This window comes from Parus major, chromosome 9 (genome assembly GCF_001522545.3).
Source record: "Parus major isolate Abel chromosome 9, Parus_major1.1, whole genome shotgun sequence".
Taxonomy (NCBI): Eukaryota; Metazoa; Chordata; class Aves; order Passeriformes; family Paridae; genus Parus; species Parus major.
In genome coordinates, this window is record NC_031778.1 from 12,700,360 (window position 1) to 12,714,658 (window position 14,299).

Genomic DNA, 14,299 nt, shown 5'->3' on the forward strand with positions numbered 1-14,299 from the left:
ACCCTGTGTGAATCTGGCATTGCTTTCAATGCAGCAGATTTAAAAATAGCATCACAAAAAAACTGAAGCAGAAATGTGCATTCACATTTTACACCAAAAGTAGTTTTCACAGTTCAAACTAAAATAAATATGTGCTTTAATATCAGTTTTACTAACAGGTGTTAAAAGGACATAATTCCTCTTAAATAACTTCCAAACTACAATATAATTGTCCAAATAACTGACTCTCCATAAACTAAGTAATTTCACAAAGAAACACATAACATATTTATGACCTTCAATACTAATACAGTAAAAGCCCTTAGAGAGGTATGAGATGGAAGTTCAGCAGTTACTCCAGGAACTAATGACTCAGTTTTAGACACTGATGCCAAGGGTCTCCATCTCATTAGAAGGTTTATTTCTGAAACCTGTATTCTTCCAATTTAGACACACACAGCCTCAGCTACCAGACAAAGATAAGTTAATGTCTTCACTGAACAGCTCAGAGAGGGAAGTGCTATTTTAATCACTTTATAAATGAGAAACCGAGGCAGACTGAAGTCCTCAAAGATACTTTGGAAATATATTAGCATCTATTCCATTACCTCAAATTTAGCTCAATTAATAACATTCTTTGTATATCATTAATTTGCATTAATACACAGGGACAGGGAAACTTTTATTGCTGTTTAAATAAAAGAAGCAAGGAATCCTACAGAAATTATCCGATCTCCTTTCCTAAGTTCTCCACTCAGGTCAGCTGGCCCTCCTGCAAGGATGAAAGAGATGAAAATTCCTTCTCCATCTTCTCCTCCAACAATGTTGAAACCAAGACCTGTTGATCCTCGATGTAGGACAACCTTTCTAGGCTCCCTGAAGGAAAAGAAAGGAATATGAAATCTTGGTCACTAGATAAGAGTAAAAGTAAAATAAAAAATTAGGAAAGTTTCTAGATGCAAAACAAAATCCCCTCCCTGTTGTTAGGTGAACTGAACAAATCTGTATGTATGTATGTATAAGTAAATAAATTCCTATTATGCTACAATACTGTTCAGCACTAAATGTCATTACTTAATATTTTCCACATTGTTCAAGAACATCAATGTAGATCATGACATTCTCAAATACGTTTTCAATTCCAGCAAAGCGACTGCAATTGAAGAAGTTAAACTAAACCAAGTGGTTGCACTTTTTCATAGGATCTTCTCCTCGCTTGAATGAGGGGAGGAAAGAAGAAATATTGATAAGACCAATCAAATTCTGATGCAGAATGACTCCTTCCAAAAATCTATTATCTGCTACTCGATTTAATACAAGTAAAACATAAATGATCTCAGAAAAAGACATTTCTAATAAAACAGAGAAACTGTGCACTGCATTTCAAAAATCACTAGAGAGCACTAAAGAACAATTAATGGACATTAAGTATTTGGAGGCATTAATTATTAATTTACAGGATAAAGAAAGAAGCTGCTTTTTTTCCAAAACAAAAAGTATCATCTAGTCCAATCTTTAAAAATCACTCAATTTTTGCACTAGCTATTAAGTCATCTTAAGGGCAAATTCTTAAATTTCACCTCCATTAACTATTATATTCATTTTTTCAGAGTACTATTCTATTTCAAATAAATGACACTTTGAAAATCTCTATACATATTGCTCTGGATCACAGCAATACATGAACAAAAACAGAAGAGAGAACAGAAAGATGCAGTATCTTTTAAAATAACACTCAAAATTTATAAACCTCTTTTTGGGATGGAGAGATTGTAATATGAGATGGTAATTTAAAGAAAACCTAAATATTTTCTGAACAGCCCTTGCATTTCAAAAGAAATCTAAAAGCAGCCTTTTTACAATAATTTTAAAGGAAAGCAATAAAAATGAAATTATATCAAGAGGACAAAATCATTTTGGCTTATATGACTAACTAGCCCTAAGTTAAAAATCAGTACAAAGACATATCCTACCTTCCACTACACTAAAATCAATTCTCCAGTTTATTATGCCACTTAGGTTTCAATCCTGGGTGGACCCTGCCTTGGAATCTGACATTATCCATATCAGGTGATGGTATGATGGTGACAGAATTCAGCAGCAGCATACTGAAAGTGCAGTATAACATCCCTATACTTGCAGAACAGAAGGGCAACAAAATTACAAGAGCTTCCCTTTATCAGCAATGATGAACAAAAGATTAATGCAATCTACTGAATCATTGAAGGAATGAAAGGTCTGTTAATGGGAAAGGATTAAGAGCTTTCCAGTGTTTCTGGATTTAGAATCCATCAAAACAAACCCTTGTCTGTGGGGGCAGGGAGGACTCAGACATTGCTTTTTTTAAAAAAAGAAATTATCTCTGGTCTGTTCATACTACCATCCTAAAAATCTCTTGCCAATGGCTGCAGCATTCCCAGGGCTTTCTGATTTTAAAAGCTGTTCCTGGACTGATAAATTGTGTGTATAAATACATAAAATATACCTAATTTTCTCACAAGAGTTAAAAAAATTATTTATTGAAAAGAAATACAGCATTCACTAGTATTTTGCCCGCTAACACATCTTGGAGCTTCCCTGGTTAATCAATTTGACATTTAGCTTTGATTATTCATTACCTGGTAATCTCATCATCTCCAAGCATTCCCTTGGGAACTGGTGAATACCGCCCTGGTGATGCTGGAGGCAGGGACTGTCCCAGGTAGGCAGATGGAGTGATATGGTTATCCACTGGCTGAGAATAAGCTTCACAGAGGTGGAAAGAAAACAATAGAAGACATTAGGATAATACCAAAAAAGAGCTGAAGGAACTGAAACAAAGAAGTGACTTCTTTTAAAACAAACTATAGCAGTTTAAATGATATATTATAAATATCATGGCTCTAAAATAGTGTGTTAAATCTGTACACTCCCCAATCTCCTCACTATGTCAGCAAGCAAATTTTTCAGTTGCATTGTGTCTCAAATAAAACTTTTTTAAAACAGTTACTGTGGATAGTTGAACCCCATGGGAACAGTCTGGAAATTTATCTGTTTTAAAGCTGTTTTTAACTTGACCAAAGCAAAGTTTTAACTGAACCACAACACATATACCAGAAGAAATTTAGCATCTTAATGACTACAATTGATGGAAAATATTCTACAACACCAAGAGAATTATTATAATAAATAATTAAGAAGGTGCATGATATTTCCAAGTTAGGCACATCAATTTTAAGTGCTCATTAAGGCACAGTCATACCCACTGTTGCTATTACAAAGCATGTTCTTCAATGGGAAATTATTTGGTTTTTTTTCCTGGTGTATGTGATTCGAACTTTGAGGCTTAAACATGAAGGGCAGGGGCTTTTCACAAATTCAGAATTATTGAAGTTGCCAGACCCTTTGTCCTTACTTGCTGTATCTGATGGGGTAGCTAACCTTCAAGGATTTACATTAAACCCAAAGCTCTTTAGCTGAACATGACACAGACTTCTGAAGTAATCTGTATATTCTCCTTTTGGTTTTTTTTCTTTTTAAACCATTATCAAAAAGTTTGAATCATTTACAAACTTATCAAGAGTATTCTTGATATATACATACATACATATACACACACACATATATATAGATATATATATACACACATGATGTATTTGCTAAATAACTGTCTTTCAAACCACCCAATCTGGGCTGGATTGTGCCTGTATTGCTCTAGATTCCTAGAAAACCTGTGTGCAGTAAATTCTTTACATTGCATATGCATCAGGCCAACACTGTCAGCATTTCAGCAAGCATTAAAATCCGCTGTTAACAGCTTCTGCAGTTTAAAAGCACTGGCTGATAATGGAATTGTGCTACTCAGACACACCAGCCCTCAGCTGCATAGAATGTGCAAAACTTTTGAGAATCATAATTCTGCATACACAAGAGGCTTCAGCAAAATTCAGAACAGAAGTGCAAGAGGTACCTGGTGCCCTTCTATAATAAAGACAGAAGGAAGCTCCCTCATGTTGCTTGGCTTCATGAGGTCTAAAGCAAAGAGAATGCTGCTTTTGCTAAAACCAAAGGGTCAACATAAGCATTCACATTAGAGAATTTTCTAAAAATTAGGAGCTGTTCAACATATGTGATTCCTAATACAGTTTTTTGGAACAGCAGTAACACATTGCACCTTCATCCTTGTACTCCCTGCAAGGATTTTATACATCCCTCTTCCTTCTGTCTGTCCCAGTACAATACATGGTTTGTGTGTAATGGTAAGAGATTTGGACACCTAACTTTCAATTTTCAAAACTTAGGGCTTTTTTAGTCACACTGGAATTTTAGCAGCAGATTTTCACAATGATTACCAAACCATATTGCAATATTTGCAGTTCAGTTTAAAAAAAGAAGTTTTTTAATGCAACACTATTATTGCATATATTGTATGCATTTTTTGCTTAAAACAAAACCACACATAAATAGTTATTTTGTTTTTGCTCAGAAAGTTTTAAAGTTAAAGCACAAAAAATTAAATGCAAGACATTATGAGCTCTTTTCCAACTACAGAAAAATGGGTGTTGATTAAAAAACCTGAACAACTGTTGCACAGTATAGCAGCTCTGTACATTCTGTTCCTGCACTAAATTATCTCATTCCACAAAATGAATTTGAAATTTCTTTTAACAAGCCAATGGTAGTCGTAATGATGCATATTTTATAGGAAGTAATTAGATACAAATTCTATATTCATTGACTTGCAGTACTTCTCATTTGATTGTTTTTCATGTTCCTGAAGCTTTTAAGTGCACTGTGTGTTCAGAAACATACACACCACCTATTACATGACCTTATTTTTAAATTTTTTTTATCCTTTCACCACACAACTAAAAGTCAGCCATCAATCAATATAACAGTTTCATTTTGTTTATTTCAGACCTGTGTACAGCTTCACAACATCACTGGCTGCATCCTTTGCAAAGTTTTACATAAACTACTTACTTGGAACAGCCTGGTCCTTCCTCAAGGCCGCTGTTCTCAGTGCTACAAAAAGAAACCTATACAAGGCACAAAGGCTGCTCTCTGTGGAGCTCCTGCACAAAACCATGCACCTTTCCTGAAACTGTTTCAGATGGAAATTGTACCTGAAGCATATTCATGAGGAACATGACAGAAATAAAAGGCAAGCCATGACTTTCTGAATTCTAAATGAGGTCTAAACTTCTATTTCCAGGTAAATATTATTACTGATGGAACAGATAAAGAAACCGTCTTTTGGATGAACAGAAAATTGCATGCATAAAATCAACTTGCTTTGACAGGAAAAGTCAGACTCTTAAGAAGAAATTCCATTTCCAAATCCACCCTTTTACATAATACAGTTCTAGACAAAAAGAAAAAATGGAAGATTTCCTATTATTTTCCTATTATCTGTAAACTGAGGACACCAATCAGAAGTACAATCTCTAAAATGGGCAATAAAATTAAAACTTTATTGTCTTTTACAGTTATTATATATTATTATCTTCCTGTACTTAGAGCATTTAAGAAATAATAAGGCATCCATGTCTAGTGAAGAAACTGATTATTGTCTACCTTCCAGTATTTTATTTCTCAATGCAGGGTTGAAATATTGTACCAAGGCACAAACAAAAAAACAAAACAAAACAGAAAAAATACCTTGAAATTAATTAGGAGTCCAAAATGCATCACTGATAATATCTTCAAAGGAGGCCTGTATTGGCAGCAAGTCCTCTCTCTCCAAAACCATTTAGCCACTTTTTTGACTCTGATGTTCTACTACTATGCACTTCACAAGTAATGTTGGTGTTTTAAACAGCAAGTACTACACCTTCTTAGTAATATTTCAACTGCATAACTTTAAAAGCATTTATATGAACAATTTACTGGATATGTGTTCCAGGAACCATTTAATGACCACCATTTATGTATAGATGAGGGAAGCAGTTTACACTCCTGCTGACACATGACCCCTCCTGCAGGCTAACAGCTGTGATTATCACACACATCAGCTGAGCCCCAATGCTCTGCCACAGAACCTTCCCACACACAGTGCTGTTGTTCCTCTGCACACAAAAAACAAGGGGGAACTTCTGTTGCATTTCCATATTTTCTATACTGGAAGTTCTCATTTTTCAGCCTGACAGAGAGTGGAGAACAGCACTCAGAGGGCAATGTGCTCAGAAAGAACAATCCTTCCTGATTGCATTTTTCTTGAGTCAGGAAATGCAAAGCACTGTTAAGTAACTGCTTACCCTGGCAATCCACCTCAAGAGCTAAAAAAAATCTCAAAGGAGCAATAGAAACAGGCATAGCAATCAACTATTCCAGGTCTATGGCCAAGCCTTCATCACCCATGCACATCCCAGTCTCTAGTGCAACAGCACACAATCTTAAACTTTTTTTTTCCACATTCATTCCCTTCTGAATCTCTGGTCTCAAACAGCTCCAAATCTTCTCTAACAAGATTTTCAATGGTAACTCCCCCCACAGGCAGCTAGAAGCCATTCATTCACTCTGATAAATATCAAAAGACAGAGGTCAATTTTCAGCCCCAGGTGCACAATGTTGGCACAACATCTGTACTCTTCCCAATAAATACTGCCATAAATTAGAATCTCAGAAACCTCTTGATCAAATATTCCTTGTTTCTAAGGCAATAACCCTAAGGACATATCAAATGATTTAATTATCTATATGGATACTAACTTATTTGGGCCTTTCATTTGAGCCATCAGACCACCTGACAAGGCCACACTATTGTGTAGCTGATACTCTTACTACGGGAGTTTTAAAAGAAATCAGATTTTGCACAAAACCTAGATCGTGAAAATTGTTCTCAAACACTTCTTCAGTATCCTTAGCTCTTCATTTTAAATCCTCATCACCAGGGCAAGTGAGGCAGCCCTATAACTAAAAAAGTTCTAAAGGGAAAATCTAAAAGACAAACCAAATTCTGAATTTGGACTTTTGAATTAACTACCATGTCCACACAAGTTAGCACAGTGAGCAATCTCCTGCATGTTCTGCACAGTACCAAGTACTGTGCTCTGTGCTTTTAGATATTTCTGATAAAATGAGAATTAAAAAAAACAAACAGAAATACAGAAATGAAATAAAATAAGCAAACAAAAATCCCTCCCAAGGGGGTTCTATAAGTTAGCAGTTCACATACAAACTCAAGTAGTAAAGTTTCTACCTTAACATAGTTTGTAATAGCCACGTACACAGAGAGCCTCTGTGCACATCTTACTTCTCCTTTATGGTAGGACTGAACTCCTAAGCACCTGGCTAAAAGGATTCTCATGGACAGAAATAGGATGGAGGATTGCAAATGCATGTCTCAAAATGAGCTGCAGATGAGTAGGTGAAGAAAAAGCCTGGTAACTGTTTCAACACTGACTGACAATCCAGGTGATCCTAGAAAATACCTCTTTAATATCTGCCATCTGGTACAAACACTTCAGAATCCCCAATCTAAAGCTCTTTAGCCCTGTACTGCTCTGCAAAATGCAGTATAAAAGACTACATACAGGTGCACCATTTTTTGGTAAGAGATCTATCTAACTGAGCAGCTTCTTGCAGAAAGCAGAGGCTTTCTGGTTGCAAAGTTATCGTATCATTTATAAAGCAGAATCAGCCTTTGAGGAGACTGATGTCTCCCTTTGAGATTTCCTTTGTAAATGTGCAAAAGCTGAGAGGTACTGGAAAAGCCTTTGCTCTGCCCTATATTAGAAAAACAGCATTTAGCAGCTCAGACACATGCAGTTGTTTTTCATAAGTGAAAGACTGAGACTAAACTGATTTCCTAGAATTAAGTCATTAAACACCTCAGCAAGACCTTTAGGTCTGATTTGGGTTCAAAATTCCAGCAGTAAGTTCAGCCTCTGCATCACCTGCAGTAACAGCCCCCTGCACTTTGATCAACAGAGACACAAGCTCAGGACACCTTGGGCAGAAAAGGCTTTCCTGTTGTAACAAGGAGAAACAGACTAAAGTTTCATCAAAGAACCCAGCACTGTGCAGAGAAATCTTCTTTGGTCTACCAGAAACAGTGAAAAACAGAGTATCCTCAGAGAACACAAGGGAAGTGTAAATGAAATAAAACTCAGAAAATCTACGCAAAAGTACAGACATCCCACAAACCTTGTCAAGGGCCGCTAAAGGACAAAGACAAACAAAATGCCTGGAATCTGAGAAAAACTTCCATGACTTTTTTCAGAATGCTTGAGTAGGAGGAGAAAGGTTCCCAGAAGCAGCTGCTGGAGCCTGAAGTATATGACAAGGAGACTGGCTTTTCACTTCTCAGCAAAAGGATAGAAGTGACACTTCCCACAAAGAATAGGATACTGGGCTGCACAGAATGCCACCATCTCTCAAATCACCCTTGGAGAGCAAACAGAGAGAAACTCTGGAAGGAGGATGGTAATGGGACAAAAGGAGCCTACACATGTGACCAGGCCATTTATCTCCAGTAATGGATGTGACACAAAGTCATACTTACTGACAAATTAAGGACAATAACCAACAGCCACCTTTGCCAGTGTCACTGATTTATTAGCACTGGGCAAATTACCAGGAATCAGCTCCTTCTCTACCTCCTTCCCCTCAAACCAGTTTCACATTAATTCTCACAAAAGGTTAACAAAGTAAATATTCCAATGATTGAGTCAAGGTGGAGTAGTAAGAGATGAGATATCTCAGTGTTTGTCACATTCCAATCTACAGCAGTGAAACTGCATTACTGCAACATTACCAGGAAAACTGTAAACAATAAGATTTCACTGTTCCAAAGCATATGAATTCCAGGTGAAATATATGAAAACACGAGTTATATGGAGAGAGAACAGGAAGACTACTTTCCAAGGAAACTGGGAAAGTTTATTTAACAAACTAGATACAGTAAGGGAAAATGGCTGCTCTCTAACCATAATATCTATGAGTAGAAAACTAGGGAACAGTCAGTGGAGGCTGAAAATTAGATATGTCAAAGAATAGAGCCTTCAAGAGCATCCTTATAATAACACAGCGGAGATAAAACCTAATCAGTGTCAAATTGTAATTCAATAAGCTTACAAGTAGATTTTAAGATACTATAGCTATTGCCAATAAATGATGGGCTTATAAGGTATTTCAGTCTCTGTTGTGCTGCACTTTTGTTTGTTGGTCTTTGCATACTGTTTTCAATTACATCTTTCAGTCCTCAGCTCCTTTTTCTCATATGAAGTAGTACCTAAACAGAGCAGTGCTACATATCAATTGCACATATCTAATAGCAGGAAACAAATAAATACCTAAAATAACTTTCCCCTAGAACCATTTCATGTGATGACATGAGTACAACTGGTCATCCAGAAAAGTCAGTCTATTCAGTCTTGGAAAAATACAGTTACATCATTCTCTTCCCTTTCTCCAACTACTAAATAATAATAACCCTCTTGAAGCATACTCAACTCAAATATTTCTTTACATTGTAGTTCAGCCCTGAACTTTCTGGATTTGTGTTTGACTTTGAAAAAAATACCTGGAGCCCCACTGCTGCTGTCTTTTCAGTATACAAGCTATAGGATGTTCTGTACAGTATACAGTTTTCCTCTTTAATCAACTTATATCAGATTTTGGCCTCTTATAATTTCTAAAGGCTTGCAACAGTTCAAATACTAAGCCTTAAAGGGAAAGTTAATTAAATCAGAAAGATAAGATGAACTTACAGTTTGTGATGTCAGGAGGGGCATAACTGTCATTCATGAACATGCTGGTGGGTTTTGCAACCTTCAGATAAACAAAGTCAGATGTGTTTTTTAAGGCAGTCACTGCTTCTTCATGAGTAACTTCTTCTAAGCAAACACTGTTGACCTGAAGAGAAAAATAAACATTGTCAACCCAGAAAAATGTACTGTTTTCATAGGACACTCACTGATGGCTGTTGAAACACTGTCATTGAGAGTAGTTATTAGGATTCACATGCCATAACTGGTTACATAAATTTATATAAGAGATGCTTTGTTAAGTATGAGAAAGACAAGTATTCCTATGAAAGATTATAATAAACTGTATTAACCACAACATTGTAAAGAAGGCACACATGACTTTGGGGAGCTAATGGGATAAATAGGGCACTCAAAGTGTTCAAGTGTGCACATTTACACAGTGTGTTACTGAAAACATTACATAGAGAAAAGTTTCTTCTAATAAGAATAAATCCCACATCAGCCTGTCATGACACAATTATGTTCCAGGCCTTATAATGGGACAATATATTCTGGCATAATGTCAAAAAGCTGGGCTCAAAACTTGAGAAGGTCCCAGAATAACTGATTTACATGCCAAGTAACAAGAACTAGTTCAACTACAAACAACTATTTTAAGCTATTGCTATTAGAGTGAAACACTTGCACTTCCATTAAAAAAAAAAAAAATCCCTTAACAATTACTATATCATCAATTGGTGAATTGAGTTGTTGGCCCTCTTTTATTGTGAAAAGGAAGAAACTTCTGCAGATAATTCCAGGAAATAAAGCTTGTATTGCACTGAACCCTACAGAGCTACAAACACTATCATCATCATCATTTAACTTCCTAATCTGTAAGAACAACCGGGCTTTGCCAATTGTTAGCTGGGGGGGGGAAACTCTATTCCTTAAATATATTCCTTGCATCTGTATTCTCTAAGTATCCTACTAGTTTTCTAAAAGCCTTTTGTTGATGTCTTTGTAAGAGATTTTAATTCCTACCACTCTTGAAGACTTGAAAGTCATTTTGCAGTATTTGGTGATTGAGTGCAACCTAAGCACAGAGACAGAAAGTTACATTCTGCAATGTACGGCTGTGTATCTCTACCTTAGTGACTAAACCTTTTACTAAGTGAAATTCAGCTAACTAGAAGAACATAGAATGGTCTGGGATTCCTTAAAGATTTCCTTATCTTTTCTGATGTAAGCAAGTTAGCACGGAAATTTCTTGTATAGGTGACAAATTATAACACTGGAAAGCAATTCATCATTAAAAGGAAGTTTTCCAGTGCCTTTGCATTCTGTGAAAGTCCTATAAACAAAAAAACTTTGTACATTGAAGACTGTAAAACTAAAAACCATGAAATGTGAACAGCATTACCATCAAGCAGTTGGATCTTCAGGTTTGGGAACCTGTATGGCATATGAAGACAAATATTTATTGCGCAGCTAGGAGTAAACATATTCACTCCCTTTCTTCCTCCCAGTTCTCAGGTAGGGACTTGCACCTGTCTTGAGCTGATTGCACAGAACTATCCATTGTTACACCAAGACATCATTCCTCATATTTAAAAAAGAGCAGGATTCTTCATATACAGGGATAATTCCAGTATTCTTTAAGTGCCTTCATATTCCCCAGCTCTGTTTTAAGTGACAAAATTATCCAAAAAGTCTTTTTACAGATGGCAAACTCTGCACTAAACATTTAGAGTTAGTTTTTACTGTTTGTAAGAGCAGTAGAACACATGTTCTGCTGTTCCATACTGTGAGTACTGATGTACCCAGAGCTCTTACAGAAGCAAATACTGTTAGAGGAAGGAGTGCAGAGCAATTAACTTTACAAGAGTTAACAATTCAGAAATACACTCAGAAATTTCTGGCTGTGGCTCTCATTTTTCTACCCGGACAAAAAATGTATGGATTGACTTTAAGAAAGTTGAAAGTTATTTTTACTTTGTGCATAGAAAATGCAACTTTGAAGCTATTTTAAGCTTTTCAAAAAATAAGAACGCCATTCAATGCTTTTCATAAAAGCATTACAAACACTGAAATGCAATATAAGCAGCAGTTGCACTAGCTAAAGGCTGGCCAGCCACCTTGGCTGGAACAAGGAGTTCCATTCCATTCTTCTATTTTGAGAAGAGAAACAATCCCATTATATGTTTGTTTACAATTCTGTCACTCAGATCCCAGAAAAATAATAGCAGGCATCAGAAATAAACATGCTGATTTATACAGGTTTTGCATGGAACATTGGGCTGAGGAATAGAATTCAGATTTCCTGATGAGATGGTGTTGAATGATGCAGATTTAATTTTATCACTGATTTCCAGGCAGCTTAACCACAAATCGAATCACGCCCTTGTTTGAGCCAGAAGTGAATGGCCATTAAGAAAATGCAGCTCTTACTTACTGCTAAAAGTTTGTCTCCAATCTGAAGTTTGCCATCTTTATGTGCTGCCCCACCTTCGATGATTTTGGTTACATAAATACTGTTGTCCCCAGGTATATGCTGATTTCCTACACCACCAGCAATACTGAAGCCAAGACCTGCTTAAAGATAAAGACATTACTCAAGAAACCTTTTTTGCATTCACTGGCTTTAAATTCTTATATAAATAATAGCACTCCTTGTATGACACAAATATATATATAATATCAGGGCCTGGCTGAAGTAATTCGGATGCTTTTTCAAGTGAACGCCATAATTTTCTAGAAAATAAAGCTCTAGAAAAGATGTAACATGTGCACAAGTTCTGAAAACCAAAAGCTAGATCATTTACTTCATGCTTTGTGAAGTATGGGAACAGCAGAGCTATAAGTATTACCATGCTATAGCATCTATATATTTATAGACATTCTGTCCAGTAATTACTTGCCCTAAATTATCTCTCAAGCATCCTTACTAGGTAATCCAATTAAATATTTTACTCCAATTTTAATGTACTTAAAAATTACTAGATACAATCAGAAACATTTTTATCATTTAAAAGAAAACTTTGCATTCTATGATAACAATTACAATTCTATCCTTCTTATGAAACACAAACTTTCTATTTCCAACGTACCTTTGGGGCCTTTCACAAGTTTGATTTCCACTATTTTTTCTGTGACTGGTTTTCTTCTTTTGACATACAATCGTACAATTGATCCTGCTTCTTTCAATGCTTCCACTGCTTTGCTGTGTGTCACATCCCGAACATCCACCTCATTCACTCGTAGGATACAATCATTAACCCTGGAGACAGCAACAATCATGCTCAGCTGCTGTTTTACAGCAGAGTGCACACATTAGGATCCTAATGTTTTATCTATAATACATTAATATACATGTTAAGACATTACAATAAGGAGAATTATCTCCAAAATTCTACTTATTCAAGACAATACCCTAAAATTAATTATTAGTGCTTAAAAATAAATGAAGGATCTCTAGAAAACATTTAAGAGGAATATTTAATTCACAGCTGAAGAGGGCGCCTTGTTATATGTGCCTCATTTTGAGGGTGTTTTGAACAGATGTTTGTAAAAATTACCTTTTGTTTACAGCTATAAAAAAGAATTTAAAAAATCAAAACCTAGAAGGCACACAATGAAAACACACTAAGTTTTAAGCCATGCTATGAACAAGTCAATCTTGCTTTTCACAAGCAGTTTAAGTGCTGGCTTTCCAGTCCATTTAACATTTTGCTGCAACAACACTGAGCCCTCATTACATGAAGGGCAAAGCCAGGCCCACCTGTCACCGTGTCCTGCCAGATGTACCTCTGACAATGGCCAACAAGCTAAAATGAAGCCTTGAAATAAGCTCATTAGGACTAAAACCCATAATACATCAAGTATTTGCACATGAAATGATGGGGAAAGTTTTTGGAAAAAAAAAAACAAAAAAAATAGTTCTATAATCACTGTGGATGGGTATCTTCAAAAAATTAAGACACTGAATTATTACCAAGCATAAAAAAAGGTTGTTAATAAATTCAACTACAGTGTGGATCAGAAAATCCACTCATGGATAACCAAGAGTTACCTATCCTATCTGTCTACGCATTTTCTTAAACTAAGGACTATGAAACATATGGCATAATAAATTTACACCACAGAACAGAAAACGTTCACTTAATTTTCCTAAACTGCAGATATTAGTTTGGGACACACATACTGATCCACTCAAACATTCTTCATTATTTACAAAACACTTCTGTAAGGAAAACCTATTTAACATTTAATGTGGGAGGATAAAACTATTAAAAGTAACAGACAATTTTCTGTCTCCTTTTTGAAATACAGTAACAGCACTTAGTAACCCAACACAGAAATTCATCCTACCGTAATCTTCCATCCTGTGCAGCTGCACCACCGGCTATAATTTTTGTAATGAAAATACTTGCATCATCCCCAATATGTGGGTTGTCTGTACCACCTGCAATGCTAAAGCCAAGTCCTGAATTTCCCTAAAGATAGAGGGGGGAAAAAAATTTACATGTTTATTTTTTGAGGAAAAGGTATTCTGGTGTATTTGATACACTATAGAACCAAATCTACATAATTTTCAATGGTAACAAAAATATTCAGAGACAATTTAAGCAGTATGCTACATATATCTT

The 14,299-nt window shown here is 35.8% G+C and overlaps 1 protein-coding gene across 13 annotated transcripts in view; it reads right to left on the bottom strand.

The window, feature by feature from the left end:
- Positions 1-14,299, bottom strand: part of DLG1 (discs large MAGUK scaffold protein 1) — a 123,772-nt gene that overhangs the window by 39,398 nt on the left and 70,075 nt on the right. For all 13 annotated transcript variants that reach the window (XM_015637619.3, XM_015637613.3, XM_015637616.3 and 10 more), the window contains 6 exons: positions 14,022-14,146; positions 12,761-12,930; positions 12,106-12,242; positions 9,672-9,816; positions 2,598-2,724; positions 699-855 (listed from right to left, as the gene is read on the bottom strand). In XM_015637619.3, coding sequence (XP_015493105.1) covers positions 699-855; positions 2,598-2,724; positions 9,672-9,816; positions 12,106-12,242; positions 12,761-12,930; positions 14,022-14,146 — 861 coding nt within the window. The remainder of the gene's footprint in view (positions 1-698; positions 856-2,597; positions 2,725-9,671; positions 9,817-12,105; positions 12,243-12,760; positions 12,931-14,021; positions 14,147-14,299) is intronic.